Genomic DNA, 26,300 nt, shown 5'->3' with positions numbered 1-26,300 from the left:
ATACTGCCTCAGGACTCATTTCAGGGTATAAATATCAGTTCTTTGGCCATTCATATTGTGTGTGCGCGTGTGTGTGTGTGTGTTTGGATTCACGCATACATCCCACTTGCGTGTGGGCTCCTTACCTTTTACTTTGGGAAATGCTAGCCCTTCCCCTCTTCAGCACTGCCTTCACTGGATCCTTCTTCTACTAGACTGGAAAATATCACCCATACCTGAACTTTCTCACCCTCCTCCTGGTTATCTCTTGACTGTCTTAAGTGTGAATGCATACATAACTTGTGGTCCAAGCAGAAGACAAAGGCAGATCTTAATGCCTCCAAAGGGTGACCTTGGGATGTAGGTGTTCCTTGGAAGGACAGAAAGTGAAGTACTTGTGACCAGTGATTGTCCTTTCTTTTCCTTTTTGAGGGGAGAAAGAATGGGGTGCTGAACTCACCTTAAGACTAAACTGTCCAATACTGTGGAAGTTTTAGAAGCTGATGTTTCCGAGATGAATCTTGGGGAAATAAGAAGAGGTGCGCTCTGTCCCCAGAGTGGGACAAAATAGACTCAGGGTCCCTGCCATGGTGCCCATTGGCACTTTTTCGTTTGCTCCCCAGGAAGTAAGTTGGGGCAAGTGGGGCTTCTGCCCAGCAAGGATTCTGATGGACTACAGGAGGTTAGGTTGGCTGTGAAGATTATTTTAAATGTCAGCTCGGCAGCAGCTGCCATCACAGCAGTGGCGTAGTGGCGTACTGCATGTGAGCTCCCAAAGGCACCTGGTGGGCCACTGTGAGTAGCAGAGTGCTGGACTAGATGGACTCTGGTCTGATCCAGCAGGCTTGTTCTTATGTTCTTATAATCAAACAGTGGTGTAGTCGTGAAGAGCAGGTGGATTCTAATCTGAAGAACCAGGTTTGATTCCCCACTCCTCCACCTGAGTGGCAGAGGCTTACCTGGAGAACCAGATGTGTTTCCACACTCCTACATTCCTGCTGGGTGACCTTGGGCTAGTCACAGTTCTTTCTGAACTCTTTCAGCCCCACCTACCACATAAAGTGTTCATTGTGGGGAGAGGAAGGGAAAGGAGCTTGTATGCCATCTTGAGCCTCCTTACAGGAGAGAAAGGTGGGGTATAAATCCAAACTACTACTCCTCCTCCTCTTCTTCTACCTCCTCTTCTTCTTCTATTACAACAGCCTCTTTATTTAAGAGCTTATTCTTCCCAGACAATTCCGGTATTCACAAGTTATCCATCTCAGTAACCTTCTCTTGATCTGTCTCTGCAGTGAATTTCCCCCATCGAAATGTGGAGAGTGCCCAGTCAAGATAACAATGATTTAATTTTCAAACCAGAAGCACCTTACAGATCAAGATTTTTGGGATATAAGCTTTCAGGAGACAAACCTCCTTTCATCAGATACAAAAGGAACTTTTAATATCGAAAGCTTATATCCTGAAAATCTTGTATTGGGCTTGGAATCTAGCTTTTCTGCTGCAAATGGACCTAGCTACCCTCTGAAACTACCACAATTTGAGTGCATTATAATCTTAGTTTCTCTCTCTGTATGATAGTGGCAGACTTTCTCCTGGAAATTACTAAACGCCAGTAGATTCCCTTTGACCTAACATTTATTTCCTGTATTGTATATGCTTTTTAATCTGTTTTTATTATTGTTGTACTGTTGTCTAGGCCAATAAAGGCTTGCTACACCTATAATCTTAGTCCCCCCCCCCCATTCATTTCAAGGTAAAGTTATGGGGACATACAGTAGAAGACAGACAAGCTAGGCCCTTAAGCATCCCATGCTTATCAACACGCTGTAGCTTATGTAGCATTTTAGTCCCCACTGTCTTGTTTTCCCAGCTTCCAAAAACAACCAGTCATTTAGTCAACATAGCTGCGTTAAAGAACTAATAACAGGTTCCAAACTTTGCTTGCGACGCTAACTGCTACCAAGATTAATCACGGAGTGAAGCAGCAGTTCAAGAGACATTTCGTGTAATAAAACCTGGTGACATTCTTCAAAAAACAAAAACACGCTTCTTAATCACATTAATTGCCTATGATTCATGAAAACAGCGAACAGGTATGCCTCCCCCCCCCCCCAATCAGGGGAGCGAGCACCTCATGATGCCGCACCAAGCTACTTCTGCACATCTGTCAAGATCTGATACAATACAATGCTTTGTTAGATGTCAGAATTTTATGATGTGAAACTTTTGAGCAGAACTTTCTATTAAAAATGATACGGGAGTAAACACCAGACCCTGAAGAATCCATTTACACACAGAGTTATCTGCTCCCTAATGCTCAAAATTTCCAGGAGCACAGCTGGTTTCTTCAGGATATGAGTACACTCAAGACGGAAGGAGTCTTAGTAATCCTTGCTTTGTTTATCCTTGTACTACCAGAACACAAGTGGCCAAGACAATGGGGATTCCTAAAATGAAGAAGAGTTGCTTGGGCAGACACCAAATCTGCATTTAGTTGACTGCTAACTCCACTTGGTCCTGACTTGGATGGGCCAAGGAGCAGCAGTGGCTTAGGAGGTTAAGAGCTCGTATATCTAATCTGGAGGAACTGGGTCTGATTCCCCGCTCTGCCGCCTGAGCTGTGGAGGCTTATCTGGGGAATTCAGATTAGCCTGTGCACTCCCACACATGCCAGCTGGGTGACCTTGGGCTAGTCACAGCTTCTTGGAGCTCTCTCAGCCCCACCTACCTCACAGGGTGTTTGTTGTGAGGTGGGAAGGGCAAGGAGATTGTAAGCCCCTTTGAGTCTCCTGCAGGAGAGAAAGGGGGGATATACATCCAAACTCTTCTTCTTCTTGATGTTGCCAGGATATCGGAAGCTAAATATGGTCAGCCCTGGTTGGTACTTGAATGGGAGTCCACCAAGGAAGTCTAGGGTTGATATGCAGAGCTGGGCAATAGCAAACCATTTCTGTTAGGCTCTATTAGGCTCTTGCCTTGAAAACTCTACTGGGGGGCTGCAAGTCAGCTGTAACCTTGCCATTTGTGGGGCTCAGAGGCCAAACCTCACCCCAGTGCCATGGGTGATCCTCTTTGATCTGAGATTGCAAATACCTTAACAGTCCAGGTGCTCGGGAGCAGCAGCAGCAGCAGCAGGCCATTGCTTTCACATCCTGCATGTGAGCTCCCAAAGGCACCTGGTGGGCCACTGCGAGTAGCAGAGAGCTGGACTAGATGGACTCTGGTCTGATCCAGCAGACTTGTTCTTATGTTCTTCTTATGTTCTTAACCTGATGGCAAGTTACACACAGGTTACTCCACCAGATGACATTGTGTTCTGCTGCTCCAGGGACTAGGACTTGGAGTCATGGGTTCAAGGTGAAGGAAAAGAGACTCCACCTAAACATTAGGGAAAACGTCCTGATGGTAAGGGCTGTTCAACAGTGGAATGCACTACCTCGGAGTGTGGTGGAGCCTCCTTCTCCGGAGGTGTTCAAACGGGCTAGATGGCCATCTGTTAGGAGTGCTTTGATTGTGTGTTACTGCATTGCAGGGGGTTGGACCTGATGGCCCTTGGGGTCTCTTCCAACTCTGTGATTCTATTAAAGGTTGCCAATTGACATTAATGCATGAGGTGCTTTTATGGGTTTGTATGAATATGCATTCCTGGTACTGTAACAGAGGCTAATAGTCACATCATGTGTTACAGAGGCTAATAGTCACATCATGTGTTAACAGCTGAAGGTGTATGTGCATGTTAAGTGCCCTCAAGCTGCTTCCAATTCATGGAGTCTTCTAAAATGTCCAATTGTTAACAGCCTTGCTCAGATCTTGCAGACCAAGGACCATGATTTCCTCAATAGATTCAATCCATCCCATCTTGGGTCTTCCTCTTCTCCTGCTCCCTTCACCTTTTCCTAACATTATTATCTTTTCTAGTGACGCTTGTCTTCTCATCATGTGACCTAAAGTATGATAATCACAATTTGGTCATTTGAAATTCTAGGGAGACTTCAGGCTTGATCTGATCTGGAACCCACTTATTTGTCTTTTTGGCAATCCATGGTGGGAGGGGGAGGGGGAGGGATGACAGGGTCCCCTCTGGCTTAGTATCAAGAAGGTGAAGAGTCTCAGAGCTAGACCCTGGCTGGGGAATCTCAGTGCTTGGACATGGCTGTGGATCCCAGCCTGAATGCTTTGCCTGAGCCTCTGGATCTAGTCCTGCAGGAACTATGGACTGCTCAGGCTCTGCATTGTCCCTGGAAATCTGCAACCAAAACTGTCCCATCCTCTCCATCTGGTCCTGCAAGAACTATGGACCGCTCTGTCCCATGCTCTCCATCTGGTCCTGCAGGAACCATCCTCTCCATCTGGTCCTGCAGGAATTATGGACGACTCTGTCCCATCCTCTCCATCTGGTCCCGCAGGAACTATGGATTGCTCTGTCCCATCCTCTCCATCTGGTCCTGCAGGAACTATGGACCACTCTGTCCCATCCTCTCCATCTGGTCCTGCAGGAACTATGGACCGCTCTGTCCCATCCTCTCCATCTGGTCCTGCAGGAACTATGGACCGCTCTGTCCCATCCTCTCCATCTGGTCCTGCAGGAACCATCCTCTCCATCTGGTCCTGCAGGAACTATGGACCGCTCTGTCCCATCCTCTCCATCTGGTCCTGCAGGAACCATCCTCTCCATCTGGTCCTGCAGGAACTATGGATCTGGTCCTGCAGGAACTATGGACTGCTCAGGCTCTGCACAGTGCCTGGAAATCTGCAACCAAAACTGTCCCATCCTCTCCATCTGAATCTTCCTCCCAGGGGTCCCCAGCCAGACCAGGCTGAGCCATAACATGGCTTGTGGCTAAGTAATATGTTAGAAATTTGTTTTATGGTATTTTAATGATAGTTTTATATGATATTTTTATTGCTGTTTTTAATTTTTGTGCACCACCTTGAGTCCTCCATATAGGGCAGAGTTTATGTTTCAAAAATAAATAAATAAATAAATTTCCTAAAGAAATCAACAAGTCAAAGTATCTTTAATATGGTCAATAAAATCCTGCCATCAGTTGACTTGCTTATTAAATCCCATACTTTCTCTGCTCTTTCTCAAGCTCCATTACAAATGCTTTCTCAATGCCTATTGCAAAATCCAAAGTGCCTTTGTGTACATAATTTCATTTCAAATTCCAATTCAGATTTCAGATGTTCAGACCTTTTATTATCTAGTGACATTTCAAGGTTATGAGAGGATTCTTCCTTTTGTTTGTTTGTTTTTAACCAGGGAGGAATGTGTATAAATAATGGTGTGGCAAGAAAAAGGGAGTCACAGCAAATGCAGAACAAAAAAAAACAAGAGTCGGTTGCTGTTTGGGGAGAATTAATATGAATTCAAACTTTGGAATCCCTGAGAGTTTTATATATACTTCATTAGGAAAATCTGTAAAATACAGTGGAACCTTGGTTTTCTTTGGTAATCCGTCTGAAAAGAATCAATGAAAACCTAAACCGATGAAAACCGAGGCAAACTTCTCCATAGGAATCAATGTAAATCCAATTAATCCATTCTAGGCACTCCAAAAAACATACCAAAAACACATTTTTGTTGAATAAACATAGTGTTTAATGCTGAAAACAGTAACAAACAATAACACTAGGACCAGCTTCAGAGCCAGTGGACCACTGTCGCACCAGAAAGCTGTCCAAAGAGGTCTGTTTCTGATGCCTCTTTAAGATTTGTCTGAAATGGGGCAAGACATTGTCATTAAACAAGTTGCAGACACGGCCTACAACAGCTTTGTCCGGGTGATTTTTCTCCACAAACCCCTGCACCTTACTGCAAATCGATGAAAACCAAGACAAATAGGTGAAAAGCGAGACAAATTTTTCACTGAAAAAATCGATGAAAATCGAAACAGATGAAAACCGAAGGCAATGAAAACCGAGTTTCCACTGTACAGTTAAGTCTGGACGTGTCCCACAGCAAGAATATTTGAGCATATCATATGAAAGGGCTAGATAAATTTCCAACATGTGGCTGACAAGGTTTCAAACCATATTTTCTGCATTCCAGTTATGTGTGTTCAGAGAACTCCCATTACACTTAGGATGTATTTACTAAACATAAAGAACATTACGATTATAAATCATAACTACAATTAAGATTCTCACAGGAGCAATCAGCACTTCTGATGATCATATGGGAAAAAAACATATTTTACTATGCAAAGCCGACTTCCTTTGAAAGAATCTTGTTTCAGGCTCTCTTGGAGTCAGGCCAGAGTCTGTGAACAAATGTCATGCTAGAAAGCACCTGTAGGAATTCTGGTTTCGGTGGGTTCCCAAAAACTGAAATCCACCCAGTTAGATTTTTCAATCTGTATAGCAAGAATACCATGGGGTAATGTAATTTCAACTGCCCTGGTCTTAGGAAAGGGCCTTCAGGGATTGACAAAGGTCATTCTTGCGTTTCTTCCAAAAACAGGACCCCAAGAAAAGTAGCAGCTGGCAGCAAGCAGACACCCAGGGCAACCAAAAGGAAGGAGCTATGAATGGGAAGCAGGCAACTTAGAACAGAGAGCTAGGAGCCACTTGGGCTCGGTAACAGACGCAGAAGCAGGACAACTCAGAATGTTACAGATTTCTTGAAGAAGGGACCCAGGCCAAGCTCCTGGATTATTATTTAATTTATATTATTTATTCAATTTACACCCTGATTTCCCCACTGTAGCGGGACAGAGTAGCAGTCCTTGCAGGATCATCTAAGCTCCACCCCCACGGCAAAAGGTGTTTGTCTTTAAAGGGTTCACGTTTGTGTTTAGAGTCTTTCAGCAATACTGAAAGATCACTTGACGGACGCCACAGCATCGCTTACAAATGGAACTTGATGAGTGGTGTCTCCAATGGTGGGATCCAAAAATTTTAGTAACAGGTTCCCATGGTGGTGGGATTCAAACAGTGGCGTAGTGCCAATGGGACTGGGTGGGCATGACGGGGGCGGGGGTGGGCATTCCGGGGGTGGAGCATTAATAATTTATCTGTTACTGTAAAAAACTCTTACCATTAAAAAAAAGTTCCTAATTTCCAGCTGGTATCTTTCTGCCCATAATTTAAACTCATTATATGTATTGTCGAAGGCTTTCACGGCCGGAATCACTTGGGTGCTGTGTGGTTTCCGGGCTGTATGGCCGTGTTCTAGCAGCATTCTCTCCTGACGTTTCACCTGCATCTGTGGCTGGCATCTTCAGAGGATCCTCTGAAGATGCCAGCCACAGATGCAGGCGAAACGTCAGGAGAGAATGCTGCTAGAACACGGCTAAACTCATTATAGCTAGTCCTATCGTCTACTGCCAACAGAAACAACTACTTCTCCTCTAATTGACTGCCTGTCAAATACTTAATACTTTCAAATATTTAATTTTGTTTCTAGAAATCAAAAGAAGGATACTTTCCTTAAACAAGGAACTTTACCATATTACTAAAACATGTTTTTAAAACAGCCCAACAGGGAGAATTATCCCGTTTTCTACCTTCACTAACCAGCCACATAGGAAACAACAGGGCTTTATGATTTTTGGACCTAATGGAATTTCTAACGGAAAAGCAGACCCAATTAGTAATCCTCTCTCGGCACACGCAAATAATTAGTAACCCACTCTCGGGAACTGGTGAGAACCTGCTGGATCCCACGTCTGGGTGTCCCTGAGCAGCATCTTCTGAGAGCTTGGTCTGATTTTTGGGTCTACACCAGGCCCCACCTTCCATTGGGGCCTCTGGGCCTACACCAGGCCCCACCTTCCACTGAACGGGGTCATGACCCTGGCCGCAGCCAGGAGGAACTGCACCCAGGGCACGCGTGTGCCCTGCGCCCCTGTCATGCCCCCACTATGGGATGCCCCCTCCACACCCTCGCCATGCTCCCACACCGGCGCATGCCTGGTGCATCATGCACCCCCACCCCGCCCCCTTGGTCATGACACAACCAAAGGCCAAAATCTCTTCCATATAATTCTTGCACAACTATCACTCACGCCATGGATAATATATTAGTTAAACTCAGATATTTGTAGAAACTAACAGATTAAACATTAAATCTTCAATAGAAAAGAAGAACGGCATGTACGCTTCACAGTCAGCCGAATGAACCTCCATAAATCTGAACTACATCTCAAGGCAAATTTGAAAGCTTCTCTTTTTAAGCAAAAGGTTCACAGAATGTATTGTCAAAGGCTTTCATGGCCAGAATCAACTGGCGATTGTGGGTTTTCCAGGCTGTGCGAATGTGGTCTGGTAGGTTTTACCCCTAACATTTTACCTGCATCGATGGGTGGCTTCTTCAAAGGCATATGCCATGGTGAGGTGTGTTCCTCTCCATGGCACAGTGTGGAGTGATTGTGTGGTGGGTATACGTTTCACTTACCTCACAGGTGGCAGGGGTGTGTGAGAGGTGCATTTGCATGCGTCCAGGTAGAGTTCAACTGTGTTCGGGTGGAGTTAATTTGCAGTTGCATTTGAATATCTCTGGTTTTTGGTTTTGGTATTTTTAGTACCATCAGCCAGGTTTTGTTGATTTTCAGACTCCTCTTTTTTGTTGAAACTGGCGCTCTGTTTGTGGATTTCAATGGCTCCCCTGCATAATCTGACACAGTTGTCAGGAATGTCTGTCTCTTCAAATAAGATCCTACGTCCAGATTAGTTTAGAGTATGTTCAGGTACTGTTGATTTCTCAGGTTGGATCATGTCCTTTAAATCTTGTCAGAATGCAGCAACTGGTAGTCACTATGTATACTTGTCCACAGCTGCCCACACATCCCCTCCCACCTGTGAGGTGGACAAAACATACAATCTCTCCACATTGTGTGATGAACAGAAACACATCTCACCCTAACATTCCTCTGAAGATGCAAACCATAGATGTGGGCAAAACATCAGGAGCAAGAACTACCAGACCACATTCACACAGCCCAGAAAACCCACAGCAGCTGGTTCACAGGGTATCAAGGAAAGCAAAAAGGCTTTTGATGAGTCCAGGAAAATTTCGAAGGGAAAAGAGATTCTGGATATCAATGGCTACCAATCTTGATCCTCATTGATATGAGATTGCAAATGCCTTAGCAGACCAGGTGCTCAGGAGAAACAGCAGCAGAAGGCCATTGCTTTCACATCCTGCAGGTGAGCTCCCAAAGGCACCTGGTGGGCCACTGCGAGTAGCAGAGTGCTGGACTAGATGGACTCTGGTCTGGTCCAGCTGGCTCTTTCTTATGTTCTTATATTATTTATTTATTTATTATTAATTTTATATACTTCCCTCCCCCCGAGGGCTCAGGGCTGTTCACAACAAGGTTAAAACATACATTAAAACATAATTTACATATCAATTACCTAAAAACAGAACCCATTTAAAAACGTGGATGGCGTCTGGCTACCCCCCTCCCCCCCCTTGTGCCCATGGGAGGCCAGATGACATGGTAGATGCATTTTGAACCAGGCTGGCCAAACGCCTGGCGGAACAGGTCCGTCTTGCAGGCCCTGCGGAAACTCTGTAAGTCCCGCAGGGCCCTGATCTCCCTAGGGAGCCTGTTCCACCAGGTAGGGGCCAGGGCTGAAAAGGCCCTGCCCCTCGTCGAGGCCAGCTTGATCATATCAGTTGACTTGTCCAATCCCAATGAACCCCAATTGTAGAGGACGATTGTTTCCACTTTGGCCTTAAAGCTGCTCTTCCACTTTTATCATGTGGACTAGATAACAGATCCATTCATTCGCCATTGTGACTTCATAGTTATGACCTGTATTTATGCAACTGAGCTGCACAGGAAAAACATTGTTTCTGTCCTCCCCTCCTCCCTTCTCTCATGTTTATCGTTATAAAGTAGTGGTTTGACATGAGATGATGAACAAATTGTGTTTCTGCCTCAGCAGCTGTAATGTTAATTTTTTTCAAGCTGTGTGTTCACACCCTCCTTCCATTCTGGGCTACAGCCTCATTCCTTTATTCACCCTGGGCTGTTCCCATTACCTATCAGCAAGTGCACAACATGCTGTTGTCCCAGTGAAGTACTAGATTTCGATATGTTGTTCAATGAACACATTTCTTTCATCTGTTCGGTGCATCAACCTGCATCCCTGAAGACATTTGTCTCAAAACAGGAGATGAGAGGTTCTTTTCATATGAAAAGACAGCATCTAATTGCTTCATGTTTTCAGAGGAGCTTCATCCAAATCAAAACAGACTATGTAAAGGCAACGCTTCTTCACACCCAGCCAAAGCAAGTGTGATGGCAGGGTGTCAGGAACCAATGGTTTGAATCCATAAGATTCAGATACCCAGAATCTCCAGTGAAAAAGGTCTGGAGTATAACACGCTAGGAAAAGGCTCCTACTTGGAACAAGGCAGCCAAGAGGGGGGTGACTGGGGGCACAAAGTTCCGAAAGCCCAAGTCAGCTGGGGGACCCCTGAAGTCAACGTCATGCTGAGGCACAGAATACATTTACTTCTTTATTTTACTTCTAATGCAGTTAGCACAGCAGCCACTAGGGGCGCAGGGGAGGCAAAGCACAAGAAACAGGAGTTTACTAGTCTACTGAAGGAAACCCTTGCCTTTCAGATCCTCCTAAACTCATCCATCAAACCAGCACTGGCAAAAGGCAAGACAAAATTTTTGCTTCTCCCTTCCACATTTCTCTCATCCTTCATTTTGGTTTCTTCCTTTCATGATCCACCATTTTGGCCCCACCTTCCTCACAGGGTGTTTGTTGTGAGGGGGAAAGGGAAATGAGTTTGTAAGCCCCTTTGAGTCTCCTTGCAGGAGAAAAAGGGGGGATATAAATCCAGTTCTTCTTCTTCTCCTCCTCCTCCTTCTCCTCCTTCTCCTCCTCCTCCTCCTCCTCCTCCTCCTCCTCCTCCTCCTCCTCCTCCTCCTCCGGGATCTACAACTTCTTGTGGAAGATGATTCTTCTTCTTACAGGCTTTTAAACATTCCAGTCTTTGCTCAGAGACTGCCCTCCTTCACAATCTAGAGTAACAACCCACCCCATAGAAACATAGATTCAGGGACCAATTCAGATGTTCCCAAAGGGCATGGTAAAAACCCTGGCTGGGGGGTGGGGGCAGTAAGATGCTGGAGGGGGGTCCCTTTGACCATGTTTTTTCACTTATTTACAACTGCACAGGCTAGGACACAAGGCAAAACACCTTCCTCACTTTGGCTTTAAGTTCTATCGCTCTTATATTTTTCAAAATTATTTTTCCTTTGGTCACACTTGTTTGTGTTTACGGTTCTGAGTTGTCACAAGATAGCCGACTAGTGGTAAGAGCTATTGATTTTTTCTTATGCATTAGCTACTGTACATCTGTGGTAAGTGAAGTTTTGTGCATGTTTGTTAAGTGTGTATACACACAGAGAGAGAGAGAGAAACAAAGACAGAGAGAGAGACAGACAGACAGACAGACAGACAGACGGACAGACAGAGACAGACAGAGACAGACAGACAGACGACAGACAGACAGACAGAGAAACATGTGGTGTAGTGGTTAAGAGCAGAGGACTCTGGAGAGCCAGGTTTGATTCCCCACTCTTCCACACGATGCCTGCTGTGTGACCTTGGGCCAGTCACTGTTCTCTCAGAACTCTTTCAATCCACGCAGAGGCAGGCAACGGCAAACCACCTTTGAACATCTCTTGCCTTGAAAACACTATGGGATCACAGCACTTTACATGTACACACTCACACATGTGATGAAGATTTTGAATGTTTGCCGCTCCATACAAAGTTTGTCGGCCCTCAAAAAGGCATCTGTGTGAGATGTCTTGATTACCTTTTTGACATTGTGGAGGAGTTTTTTGAAGACACGAATGCATTATTGCTCAGTGATGAACTTAAACGAGACTGACATTGCTTATTTATCAGAACCATCGGCAAAGATCGATAAATTAATTTGCAGCCGCGAGGCATCAGGTTGATCTTTTTAAGGCCATATCGGTTGTCCCTGCGTTTATTTCTGAGCTAACTCACTTTGGAGATACAGGTCGGGACTGGCATTTTTCCATCTACACCAGGCCAAGCAGCTGGTATGTTTCCCATCTCATCCCAATCTAGCCACAATGACCCAGGGTCACCTCTAGATTAGACTACGTAACTCACTCTAAGCAGAGCTGCCAATTCATTTCCCAAAACAACTGCTCATCCTTTACAAATAGCAAAATTGTACCCTTCAAGTTCGCCTACATTCAAAATCATTTCCTCACAAGCAAAACAATGTGTCGCATCTTAATTCTCGCCTATTTTTTTTCCCGGGGTCTTGTGTGTGAAAAGAAAGGTCAGCTCCAACTGCACAGACTCGAGGCTCGCCATCTCATTAATTTTCTCCCGAGCTGGGAAAGAAGACTGAATTATCTCCACGGAATGGCCAGCTTGGGGCTCAGAACCCACGACGACAAAGACGCTCTGAAGTGAATTATTAGCAGCTCAAACGCCAAAGGCAAACCGCAAGAAAGCGCCGACTCTCCGTGGCTCTTCAAAGCCATCTCCAAACTGTTCTGCCTATGCAAATCTCATTATTTTCAAAGCAACTCGGACCAAACGTTGTCGCTGATTACAGTTTGTTTTAAGAAACCGATCACTGATGGTAGCTTTGGGGAAAAGATAAAGCCGCCGTTTATGTGTCAAGTCAAACGGCCAAGTGGGCAAGGCGGTTGCAGAGAAAGCCTCAGTTATCGGAGCCCATGCAGAGAACAGCTCCCAGCGGGAGCTGAGGAGGAGATAAATAGCTTTGTGAAGCTGGCACGAAAAGCCGGAGGTCCGCTCCCTCCTGGGTGGAGGGGGATCCTCACAAAGCCCTGCTAATTTGACATCCGTTTTATCTGCGACTAGAAATCAAATAAATCATACTGAAAAACCATCGGCGGGCCAGCCGAGCAAAAGACTCTTCTCGGCGATTCACAGCATGGTCACAGCGCAGCCCTGTGTTGAGTTTTTCCAGTCCAAACCAACTGATTTCAGTGGGGTTTGACTGGAGAAGGTCTGTCCTCCATAGCCCAGGCTAGGGTGATCTCCTCCAATCTCAGAAGCTAAGCAGGGTCCGCCCTGGTTCACGCTTGGATGGGAGACCGCCAAGGAAGTCCAGGGTTGCTACACAGAAGCAGGCAATGGCAAATCACCTTTGGGCGACTCTTGAAAGCCCCAGGAGGTGCCGCCATAAGTTGGCTGCAAATTGATGGGGGGCGGGGGAAGTAAAAAGACTGGAGTAACTCTGCATAGGAATGGTGCCCAGGAATGCACCATATGTCACTGACCACCAGTGGCGTATTTGCCTAGGGACAGGGGGTACCCTCTGTCCCCGGGCGCCATTGCCCCCCACGTGACCAGGAAGTCAGCAAGGCAGCAGGAACTCCTTGTTGCTTTCTGGCGCCTTGTTGCCTTCTGGCGCTCTCAGCCCCACCCATGTTGTCATCGACATGGGCAGGGCCAAGGAAGCCAGAGGACCCCCCAAACCTCACCCCCTCCCATCTGCCGGCTCTGAGCCAGCAGCCAGGAGGGGGCAGGGCTTGGGGGGTCTGCCTTGGGCCCCGCCCCAGGCAAAGTGGGGGGCACCCAGAGAATGGATGTTTTTGGGCGCCATTTCCCCCCGGTACGCCTCTGCTGACCACCCCTTTCTGTCAAGACCCAGATGCTTTTCAGCACAGTTTTTGCCCTTTTCAGCCACCTGATACCCTCTTTTTCAGGAAGATCCTCCCCCAAAGCAACTTACAATTAAAAATGTCATCACATGGTTTCCAGGAGATCATCCTTTGGTTGGCCAAAAGGAGGGCACACAGTCTTAAAACCAGCAAAATAACCACACATCACAGCCTGTGAAGGTACAAAAACGCCAAATGCTTCTTATAAGCAAAAGAACAATTTACTTCAATAGTAAAACGAACAAGTTTATAAACACCATGCGCAAAAGTAATGCTGCTGTACAATTAAGAGAGCCAGCATGGTGAATTGGTTTGTTCTCACTTGCTCCTTTTTGGTTTTGCTATTTGAGTTGACTGACTGGCATCATTGACTCTTTATCTTACTTTTCCTCCTCTCCTCCTTCCCTGTGAGTTTTCTGGTTTTTCTCCCCCTTCCTTTCGCTCCTCCGCATAAGACACTACTTTACTATTCAGGAGATATTGCATCCTCCTACGTCCTTCGAAACACACACACACACACAAACACACACACACACACACACACACACACACACACACAGCTTTTTCGAAAATAATTCTGCTGCTTGGTATACACAAGGACACACACTGCGATTTCTACTTCAGTCTGGGATACATTTGTGAGAATGACACATGTGTGTCTGTGTGTCAAGCCGCTCCTGACTCATGGCGACATTTATGAATCAATGTCCTCCCAAACACCCTGTTGTTAACAGCAGATCTTGCAAACTGAAGGATGCAGCTTCCTGTATAGAATCAATTCTTCTTGGGTTGACTTCCTCTTTTTTCCTGCTGCCGTCAACCTTTCCTAGCGCCATTGTCTTTTACAGTGAATTTTGCCTTCTCATTATGTGACCGAAGCACAACAGTCTGTTTTGTCATTTTAGCTTCCAGGGAGAGTTCAAGGTTAATTTGATCTAGAACCCACTGATCTGGGGTTTGGGGGAGGGCAGTCCAAAATGAATATCTGTACGCTATTTTATGTTCCCACCATGACCTAGATGGTGCAGACTGGCCCAATCTTGTCAGATCTTGGGGCAGCCCTCATTATTATCCAGATGGGAGACCAATCGGCCATGCTGGCAGGGGCTAATGGAATCTGTAGTCCATGAACATCTGGAGAGCCACAGGTTGCAGACCCCTGCTCTAGAGAGTTGCCATTGGTCACCTGTCGCTCAGCGGCACATTCCACCGCCGCCATTTTATGCTGTCACTAGAAACAAGTGAAAATGAAGAAAACTTGTACCCACCAGGCTACAATAATAAGTTCAAAAATTAGTTCTCCCACTGGAGTAGCAATTTACTTATAAGTAGTCCCCTTGGAATCATATTATCACACATATAATCATTAAGACTCAAAGCATGCAAATGATTTGTATGTGGGATCAATCACCTGAGATCCCAGATGGTAGAGTGTTACCTCTATCTTTTAAGGATTGTAGAATCCTATCCTTATCCTGGGTCGAAACCCCACTACCATCTTAGCCAGGTTTCAGAACACAAACTAACCAGGTTTGAGGTTGTTTGTGTTCTGAAACCTGGCTAAGACGGTAGTGGGGATTCGACCAGGGAGGTCGTCCCTCAAACCTGGTTAGTTTGTGTTCTGAAACCTGGCTAAGACGGTAGTGGGGATTCGACCCTGGTCATTAAAAGCCAGGAGGCTAGTGGATGCCAAGGGCCCCAAAGGAGATTCCTCCATGCTACGCAAAAGGGGAAGGTACACACCAAAGTGAAAATGAAGAAAACTTGTACCCAACAGGCTACAATAATAACTTCAAGGGGCCTACTTATAAGTAAATTGCCACTCCAGTGGGAGAACTAATTTTTGAACTTATTATTGTAGCCTGGTGGGTACAAATTTTCTTCATTTTCACTTTGGTGTGTACCTTCCCCTTTTGCGTCACTAGAAACAAGCCACACCCCTTTGGGCATTTAACACAGACTGTCATTTTATGGCAGGTCGAAGTATGCATCAACCAATGACAGCAAAGCATCACCATTGTTATCACGCTTGTGTTACTGTGGTTTGGCTTTAAAAGTACACAGCGAAGCATCCAGATTCAGACTAACGGAGCGTCCCCCTTCTTTTTTTACCATAAAGACCACTCCACTACATCGGATCAGTAGCTTCGAGGCGGCAGGAGCAGTTCCTTTCAGCACAATCACAAAATGGCCACAGGTGGATGAGACACACGGCTGTGGAAGAGGGAGGGGCAAGGCAGATGGGCAGAGTGCTCTCAGTTCCCTTCCCGAGAGCCAGCGTGGTGTAGTGGTTAAGAACAGGTGCACTCTAATCTGGAGGAGCCGGGTTTGATTCCCAGCTCTGCCGCTTGAGCTGTGGAGGCTTATCTGGGGAACTAGATTAGCTTGTGCACTCCAACACATACCAGCTGAGTGACCTTGGGCTAGTCACAGTTCTTCAGAGCTCTCTCAGCCCCACCTACCTCACAGGGTGTTTGCTGTGAGGGTGAAAGGGAAAAGAGTTCGTAAGCCCCTTTGAGTCTCCTATAGGAGAGAAAGGGGGATATAAATCCAACACTTCTTCTCCCTCTCCCCCTCTGGGTGCCCCCAAACCCCATTTGAGCCCTAAGACATAGATGGCCTAAAGGGTCCTTCAGTCACAAATGCAAAGAAGCCCGGAATTAAAAAGGAAAGGAAGTGAGACAGAGAAAGCAAACAGAGACAAGGAAGACCAGGGTGTGTGTGTGTGTGTGCACAAGAAATCAGAGATGTGAAAACATCCACTAATCTCAGCGGGATCCATTTCTACTTCATTAGTCCCTCTCAGCATGGCAAGTCAAAGAAAGTGATATCTTCAGCACACATATGTTGCAGAAGAAGCTCAACGGTACTTCAGGGGGCCGAGTAAGAAAAAGTCTCTGTCGGAATTCAGAATCTACCAGCTTAATCTTATAGTTAGCTGGGAAGCATGGCAAATGCACTGTGGGTGAGGCAGTATTTGCTATGATTTTTTAGGTCAAGGAAAGTTTTCAAGTGCAAGATGTTTAGGATTCCTTGGGAGGGTTGTAGATGCTGCTGAAGTCAGGAGATGTAAGCTGTCCTACCGGGTCAACAGCCACTGTGCTGAGTGTTTCTATGCAACATGTAATAAGTGAAGAGGAGAAGTTTAGATTTATACCCTGCTTTTCTCAACTGTAAAGGGAAAGCAGCTTACAAACACCTTCCCTTCCTCTCCCCACAACAGACACTTCATGAGGTAGGTGGGGGTGAGAGACTTCTGAGAGAACTGTGACTAGTGCAAGGTCACCCAGCAGACTTCATTGGTAAGAGCGCGCGGGGGGATCCAGTTCACCAGAAAAGAAGAAGAAGAAGAAGAAGAAGAAGAAGAAGAAGAAGAAGAAGAAGAAGAAGAAGAAGAAGAAGAAGAAGAAGAAGAAGAAGAAGAAGAAGAAGAAGAAGAAGAAGAAGAAGAAGAAGAAGAAGAAGAAGAGTTGGATTTATATCCCTCCTTTCTCTCCTGTAAGGACAGTCAAAGGGGCTTACAAACACCTTTCCCTTCCCCCCTCATGACAAACACCCTGTGAGGTAGGTGGAGCTGAGAGAACTCAGAAGAACTGTGACTAACCCAAGGACACCCAGCTGCCATGTGTTGGGGTGCACAGGCTAATCTGAATTCCCCAGATTGTATCTAGCTGAGATGGAACCCTGACAATGTAACTGCTTTTAGATATATGTATTCTACCTGCTCAATGTAACCACTGTGTTAATGGAACATTCTTTCCTTGATCTTTCTTTTATGGTTTCACACGCTTGTTAGATAACTAGGCTTGTCTCTGACTCGTCCTACTCCCATGGGAAGTGGGTTGTTTCCGTTGCTCCGTGGGGGCAGGAGACCAGGTGGCTTTATCTCTTATCTGTCGCTGACCTTGGGGAGCGCTTAGGCTCCAATGTAACTCTTTTCTCACATTCTTTGGGGAAACAGGAGGAGGGATTGTTTCGGATAAAGAGGGGCTGCGTTACCTTTCCAATAAACGCTACTGATCAACTATCCAGAGCCTGTTTATTGATTCAAGGATCGAGATCTAACAGCTTATGAACTAGAAACCTGAAACAGCACACACATACCCCCACATCCTGATTACTAGAAAGATATGGAAATTGGTAGTTAATCTGTCCTCTCACAAAACAAGGAAGATGTTTAGTATGCAAAAAGGTAAAGGTATTCTCTCAACATCTGCGAAACTAAAACTATGTAGCAATCCACAATTTAGTACCACGCCATAGTAGTCTGAGGCACTGGTGTATAACTATGGCTCCAGGAATAAATGTGGCTCAGCCTAGAACTAAATATGGTTCTTTAAAAATTCAAAGTACACTCGGGGGATAGCTGGGATGCTAGAATAACCAGTGTTTGAAAGGGACAAAAGAGAAACATTTTATGGGACTCAAGATATGCTTCCCAGGAAGAGAAATGAGAGAGATAAACAGTTTTCCACAATCCAGGCATAAACCATGCCCAGACAGTGCACTAAAACAGTCCCACAGAGTGGTCTTGAGAAAAACGTATTACTCATTGAAAGATTTTTTGTGTACCACTTCGTAATAAAAACTCACAACGTCTTTCAGCTACAGAAACTTTGTTAATTGATCCAGTTATGCCAGGGGTCTGCAACCCGCGACTCTCCAGATGTTCCTGGACTACAATTCCCATCAGCCCCTGCCACCATGGCCAATTGGCCATGGTGGAAAAGGCTGATGAGAATTGTAGTCCATGAACATCTGGAGAGCCACAGGTTGCAGACCCCTGAGTTATGAGAATCTGCCTGATATTAGCTCTCTGCTGAGCTCTTGTTTGACATGGCTCGGCTCTTTCAATGTAAAAGGGTTGCAGACCCCTGATTTAGAGAGATGACGAAACAGAAAGAGAAACACACCATTAATGCAGTAATTAATGTTCACCTAACTGAAGACCTTAAAAAAAAAGGCAGGCCATTAAACCCATCAGTCATATCCCTAAAGATGTACAATGCTGACTAATGGAAACCAAGAGAAAATTTAGAGCTTCCCAACCATCTGTTTGTTGTCACAGCCATATTGCTTAAGAGCTTTAAGCTATGGAGCAAGACCAAAAGCACAAGCCATGCACTGATTCATTGAGCTTTGAAACGTGTTTCATTATTTCCACATCTCAGAATATAGCGTGCTTTAAAATGACGATCGCTTCCTACGCGGTTTACGGCCAAAAGTCTCAGACTCGTAACCAAGGGGATGAAACTTCTGACAAAAAGAGGCGTTTTTTATGGGAAGTCTGAACGCATTCTTCCAAAAGTGCTTTGGAAGGCCGCACGGTATTTTATACAACATGTTCAGAAAGCAAACAGCCAACACCTGGTTTATATCGCGGACGGCATCATTACTCCCATGGAACTACTACCAGATACTGCTCATTCATCTTAACCTTGTTCCTAAACAACTTCTTAGCAGCAGTTTTGTTTCTTTTGAAGTGACCCATCCCCAACGTTTAACCACACCCCATATTGCACTGTGTCATACCTTTGCGATGTCTTCTTGAGCCGCTACTAAATTCAAGTATGATATATTGACCAGGTCGGGGCCGTACACGATTGTGAGCATCCGGTTCTCCAGCCTGCCTCCGAGGTTCCCTGCATCCAGGTGCTCACGCAATTTTGGATCCTGGAAAGCAAAAGATGGGCAAGGTCATTAAAGTTTCTTCTTAAAGAAGAAAGACTCCCACACAGACCCCCACACATACACTGTATTTAAATCCTCAAGCAACACATTAAGCATTCCAAATTGTTCTTTTCAAAGCAATCAAGTCTTCGTCTGGGTTTGTTATGCTTTCCAATGCATTTCAGATACAAATCTGTCCTTGAAGCCTGATGAAATTAACTCAGATATTCACATGGTCTACACTGGGGGGAAGTAGAGCTTACCAAAGCAGCGCTTGGGGCTCAACCTGGGCACTGCGCTCCCCACTCAGCTGCGCCCCGTGTCAGGGTTAGGAACTTGGGAACAGAGTCAACAGTGTAAAGCTAGAGCTAGTCAGCGCCCCCCCCCCCCGCTCAGTTTGCTCCTGGCCTCAGTGAGTCTAGGGGCCAGCTTTAAACTGAAAGCCTGAAGTTTAATCTGGACCCAGGTGAACTGAGGCCAGCAATAAATGGGCTGCCTCACCCCCGAATTCCATGTGGAGATCAAACAAGGTGAGTCAGCTGACCAAACATAGAGTTTGGGGGCAGGGTCAGCCCCAGTGGGCAGCATTTAACTATGCCCCTGCCCTGAACCCCTTGGGGCTGGGGCACAATTGTGAGGGGAGGCAGTGCATGCCCCCCCAGGAAGTTGCGCCCCGGGTTCTTGCCCCCTTGTGCCCCCTCACTACGCCAGTATCTCCACAAAACTTGATGGGGATGTGCATGGATGTGAAGGTTTCACCAAAAATATTTACCCCAATTATGGCTGCTAGAATGAGAATCTGATCTGATGAAGACGACTCGAAAACGGACAGAATAAGCGCATTCCGTTCATAATTCCGCACAGACGGATTCGTTTGATTGTCTGATACTCCGTAGATTGATTCGATACAAAATGACAGTGTTGCATCACGATTGAAAGTACAGCGCGTTAATGCAGATAACGAACTGAAAATACTGCGTACGAATGCTGACACTCTTACAGCTAAGACTTGTTACAGTTAAAAACTCTGTTCTTGGAGATATTGAGTACTTAGAGTGTTGTTGTATAGCATTATTGTTGCACTCGTTCTGTTATATATATGCACTTATTGTTTGATATACACCTTTGAGCACATAAAAAGCAGTGGATGCAACGCATTTCTGACTGTGTGTGAGCTTTAACGTTGCATCGGTGGATTCATTGAGGCCATCACAAGTCCCAAACATGAATGGTTGTCAGTCAAATCCACTTCTCTCTTGCCTTCCAAAAACTTGTGAAAATAATTTCATCTCAGAAAGTGTTTTGGTGCTGTTCGTGCTTTTAAATGCCCCGGAATTCTTTTGATCAATGGATTCTATTGCTGGCTGTTTGTTAATGAAAACTGCTTTTAATCTTTGCTGCTTTATTTAAAAGCTATTTCTCTGCTTTTATTCTTCTGTTGTAGATTTTTAATTGTTTTAAAGCGGATTATATTTTTTCCAATATTTCAGTCTTATGTGAGGAGAGCCAGTGTGGTGCACACCATTTTAATGGAATAGAGGCTAGGTATAAATCCTCCAATTTTTTAAAAAAAATGCTAGACAAACATAATTGCAAAATTTAAGGCAGGTGAACACTTGAATACATGCTAACTGAGTCAAATATTTGATTACCTGCAGCCAAACTGCAGTATAGGGGAGCAAATGAGTTATGTGTTAGTGGACATTATGTTGTTTCTATTAAGCAGCAAGACACACAATTACAAATAACCTAATGGCAGGCTGTCAAACCATACAGGACAACCATTGTTAAAGGGAATTTGTTTCAGTAATACACATGTACTCTTACCAACCGTAACTAGAGTTACATTCTTCTAAGCTAGGCTGACCAGACGTTCCGCTTTTGGCGGGACAGTCCCGCCTTCAAACAATTTGTCCCACATCCCGCGGGTTATTTCAATTGTCCCGATTTTTGGAAGGCTGCCGCACTGCCTTCTGGGGTGCAAGGCAGTGCGGCAGCCTCCCGTGTGCGCGGCCGCAGGAGCACCGCCGCCCACCTACCCGCCAGTCCCGGTTCACAAAGGTGACCATCTGGTCACCTTATTCTAAGCCCATTCAAGTCAATGGAATTTCAAGGGCGGAGTTTTCGTTAAGATGATATTGCTAACATTTATTGTTAGGAACGTGATACATAAATGTCTGATGTAATGAACAGCTGTGGTATAATAGTTAGCATAGCAGATAAAAGCAAAGTTCAAATTCCCTACTCAGCCCTTAAGCTCACTAAGTTGCCTTAGGTTAGGGCAGTGATATTTTGTGGCAAGTGAGCTATATTAGCTCATTCAAATGTTCCTTATGGCTTTTCTGAGCACCATTCCCCATTGTGTCATCTTCCCCATATTTCAGGAAAGAGAGCAATGCCATTATTTTGTGGCGCTTGCAGTTGGCAGGTTGGTCCTACCTTGAAAAGAGTGGCCAGAGGAACTGTGAAACCCCCAGAGGTAAATATTTATTGTTATAGCCACAAGCTTTAAAAACATAACAAAACCATATTAATAAAAGAGATACAGTAAAATTAAATAGGATAAAACACAAAAGTCAATCCTATAGTCAAAGACAGGTCTGATAGGTCTATTTTTGAGGATTGGCGAGCAGGAACCTTTTCCTCAATTTAATTGATAAATCCATAAAAGCGGAAACCCTATATGTAATCGCTGGGTTTACGACCCCCAAAAGAAAACAAATGCGATCCTCATCCGACTCCAAAGACTGTGGAATAACTTACCCTCTGAGGCGTGGGTCTTGTGCCAGGGATGAAAGCAAACATGTTGGTAATTGCACACATAGCTGCGCACGGGTGGCAGAGTAAATGCCACTGTGAGGCAGAGATACAGAATAATGCACTTTCGATCCACTTTCAATGCACTTTGCAGCTGGATTTAACTGTGGGGAATAGCAAAATCCACTTGCAATTGTGAAAACGCATTGAAAGTGCAGTATTCTGCATGTGCAGAAGGGGCTATAGTCGAACCTGTCTCACAGGGCAATTGTAAGAACAGAATGTAAGAGGAGAGGGCTGACTAGACTACGCATCCCGAATGCCCTAGTGAACAGAGGGATAATATGATACACACTGATATGATGATATACCAGTGATGGCGAACCTATGGCACGGGTGCCAGAGGTGGCACTCAGAGCCCTCTCTGTGGGCACACACAAAGTTCATCATGTGGTGGGGGGGGGGAATTGCCCCCACACACATCTAGGCTGGCCTGGGCCGCTGGGCTCGATTATTAGCATTAAACCTAAGACCTAGTTTTGGGGAAGCTGTATAGGTAACCCTGTTAAGCACTGTTAAACCCCACTGATTTTCAAGAAAAGAACTAAAGCACGATCCTTTACCTGGGAGTAAGCTCAGTTGCGGGCAATATGGCTTGCTTCTGAGTAAATCCTCCTAGGGTCGTGAGTCACCCGTTCGAAGAGTTGCACGGTTGCTTCAAAGCAAAGCCACCTTTTACCACCAAGCTTACTCCTGAGTAACGCACGCCTCAGAGCCAACCATTTTTCCTAAACTAAAACCTCAGTATTTAGGTTAAATTGCCGTGTTGGCACTTTGCGATAAATACGTTGATTTTGGGTTGCAGTTTGGGCACTCAGTCTCAAAAAGGTTCACCATCACTGTGATATACCAACTCATTTATGCCTGTAAATCAGCTTGGTGTCATGATCTTCATTTTATACTGAGTTATCAAATTTATGTGCTACAGCTCCAGAAAGCTTATAAAGGAAGCATATGAAATTTTTACATGAAGGCAATTGAGAAAGTAATAATTTCTATTTTTTTCTGCCTCCCCCCCCCCCCCAAAATCTCAGATCATTCAAATAAATTTGACACAACCCTCTATTTGCAACGTTACCAAAATACAGGCAGGTAGATTATCAGATTTAAGTATCAAGCAGGAAAGTATGACTGTTGCAGGGGCAGGAGGAGACAGAGAAGGATTGTGACAGGCAGCGTCTATTTGCCTGTGAAGGATATTTTAAAATAGGAGACAAGATTTACCTGCAGATCAGCTGATGTGTTAATCGATCTGTGCAACGAGTGAGGGCAAATAATAACTGGAGGGACTGAGAGAAGCCCTGTTTCTCATGCTACTTGATTCTGATATTGTAGCTTAACAGGGAACTCACTGAAAACATGAAGCAAGGTCTTTTCTCCTAACGGAGGGCACTGTAACCCTGCTCAGCACTGAAAGTGGAATGAAGCAAAACACATACCAACAAGCCGTGAAAAACTCATGCAAAGATCTGAAAAGAGAGCAGTGAGTCAGTGAAGAGGGAAGGTCTCTGAAGGCGAGCAAGACCTGGCGGGTCAGGGAGTAGAACAATGCTGAGCAGGTGGAGCAGAGAGAAAACTACCCTTCATGAGTCCAACTATCATGGCCTGTCCATGAGCAGTCCTGCAAGCTTTCTGATTGGCTGGCAGGTAAAGAGAGCCACAAGGGGCCAGGGGGGGGAAGAAGAAGAAGAAGAAGAAGAAGAAGAAGAAGAAGAAGAAGAAGAAGAAGAAGAAGAAGAAGAAGAAGAAGAAGAAGAAGAAGAAGGAGAGGAAGAGGAAGAGGAAGAGGAAGAGGAAGAGGAGTTTGGATTTATATCCCCACTTTCTCTCCTGCAGGAGACTGAAAGGGGCTTACAATCTCCTTGCCCTCCCCCCCTCACAACAAACACCCTGTGAAGCATGTTGCCCTGTGAAGCCACCATGAATGGCAGGACAACCACAGTGGTTTATTTACAGCTAACAAAAACAACTACAGAACAGTTAACAGCTAACAGAAGCTCTCACCCTTGGTCTCCATTCCAACTGCTTTTGCCGGGTCTCTTAACTCTGCCCATCAACTCAAATTCTTAAAAGGCATATAATCACCCCCAGCACGCCATTGGGAGCATGGTGTCTATCCCTGCTTGCCAGGCAACAAGAGATCAGTCCACCTGGAGAAAACAGCTGCTTTTGACAAGAAATAACCACTCTATGGCATTATACCCCATTTAAGTCCCTCCCCTCCCCCAACCACCCCATTCTATTCAGCCTCCACCCCCCAAATCTGCAGGTATTTCCCAACACAAAGCTGGCAACCCCATGATCAATGGTTCTTCCCGACACATCTTCGACAGAATGAAGGCAGCCCTGAATCACCCACAGTAGGAGCCACAATCCCAAGGGTAAGCCAAGAACCTAATAACAAGTTGCAAATGTTGGTTTTAGTGACACGGAGTGTCCTCCAGCATAACCAAGCTGTCCTTCTGAAATCCTGCGATACCTTGACCATTGGCCAAGTCTGTCTCTTTCTGTCAGGCCCTGATGATTAATAACTGAATTGCCTCGCCTTTGCAGAGCCCGAAACAAAACAAATGTAGCAGTTTATTAAAAGCTCGTGCCGTGATTTATTTTTACATGCATTTCTTGTCAGCAAGCCAAAGGAAGAGTTCTCTCAGATGCAAGGCAGTGCACTTTTCTATTAACCTTGCCAAAGCTTGGGAATTAGCTTCTATTTTAAAAAGGAGGATAAAAAGAGAAGGAGTGGAGCAGCAGCAACATACACAGGTGAAATCTCCAACACTATTTCCTCCTTTCCAAATTACTCAGAAAAGCAAGTCTGTCGTTCTTATGATCCTTGATATTTTTTAATACCTTTGACTCAGAAATCAGAAGCACATTATTTGACAGAGGTATTAATGCCCATGTTGGAAATAAATGTGTTCATTAAAATGTGCAAAGTTGCGAACGTTTATTATGTAGTGACACAATGGATGAATTTAGAGATGCATCTAAATTCCCTTGACAAATAAAATTCGTCAACGCTGACACTCCTCACTTGTTGGAAAAACATAATGAATGGAACAGCTTTTAGGTTAACACCTAGGATGATAAGCTTGTGCCTGGGCTATATCACTTTACAAGACGTGCACCCAGTGGTGGGATCCAAAAATTTTAGTAACAGGTTCCCTCGCCAGCCCCCCCTCAGCAAAGGGGGCAGAGGCGTACCTAGGCAAACCTGAGCCCTGGGCAAAACCTGAGTTGGATGCCCCCCCCTCATGGGCAGCCACCCTACCACGACCCCAAAAAGATTTTTTGCACCAGGTCATTTCTAAATCATCATCACATTATAGAAAATGCCCCAACTCACAAATCTGAACACAGCAATGGTGAAACACACAGGTTCTTTGATAGAGGCTGGTGAGATAAAAGGTACGAAAGGCTGAGAATCAATGAATTGCAGTACCTGAAAGGGATTAACCCAGTTCAGGGAGTTACATTATTAGTCGCAATTGCTATATGGAACCTTCACGTTTAAAGGCAGTATGCCTCTCGGGGAGGCGAGGGCGTGGAGATGAAAAAGCGGACCCAATTAGTAACCCCCTCTCAGCACACACAAATAATTAGTAACCCACTCTCGGGAACTGGTGAGAACCTGCTGGATCCCACCTCTGCATTCACCCCATGAATGAATGTTCTTCCGTATACAAATTCCTTCCACAAAGGCAGCTAGTTAACAGCCCAATCCAGACTGGGGTGATGGGGGGGGGGGCGGGATTCTCCATGGTGGCCTCCAAAGGGGTTTCAGGTGGCTCAGGAAAGAGAGAAAATAAAAACCCCTCCTACCGCCTAAATAGACCCATAGAGCAAACAGGCTTACATCACAATTTCCTGTGGGGTAAGTCTATGGCTACAGAGGGGAATGTTCTTGGGCCGAAAGCCGGGTGGCAGATGACTGAGGTCAGCTCCACCCCTGGGAATGCCCCTAGCCCACCCCCAGTGTTACCCAAGGTGGAGACACAGTCTCTCAATAATGTGGGGAATATTAGCTTAGAGTAAGGTGACCAGATTATCACCTTTTTAAACTGGGGTGGGGGGGCGGCCGCAGGAGCGCACTGCCCTTTGAGGCGCTCCCCGGTTTCCTGCCCTGTGACAGATTGGTTTAAGGCGGGACTGTCCCGCCAAAAGCAGGATGTCTGGTCA

General features: G+C 45.4%; 1 protein-coding gene across 2 annotated transcripts in view; it reads right to left on the bottom strand.

Moving 5' to 3' along the window:
• Nucleotides 1–26,300, bottom strand: part of LOC125435056 (1-phosphatidylinositol 4,5-bisphosphate phosphodiesterase beta-1) — a 678,436-nt gene that overhangs the window by 289,982 nt on the left and 362,154 nt on the right. For both annotated transcript variants that reach the window (XM_048501078.1, XM_048501071.1), the window contains one exon: nucleotides 19,167–19,307. In XM_048501078.1, the coding sequence (XP_048357035.1) occupies nucleotides 19,167–19,247 (81 nt within the window). In that variant the 5' untranslated portion in view covers nucleotides 19,248–19,307. The remainder of the gene's footprint in view (nucleotides 1–19,166; nucleotides 19,308–26,300) is intronic.

This window comes from Sphaerodactylus townsendi, linkage group LG01 (genome assembly GCF_021028975.2).
Source record: "Sphaerodactylus townsendi isolate TG3544 linkage group LG01, MPM_Stown_v2.3, whole genome shotgun sequence".
Taxonomy (NCBI): domain Eukaryota; kingdom Metazoa; phylum Chordata; class Lepidosauria; order Squamata; family Sphaerodactylidae; genus Sphaerodactylus; species Sphaerodactylus townsendi.
The sequence above is the reverse complement of the archived record's forward strand: the minus strand, read 5'-3'. Positions and strand labels throughout refer to the sequence as shown.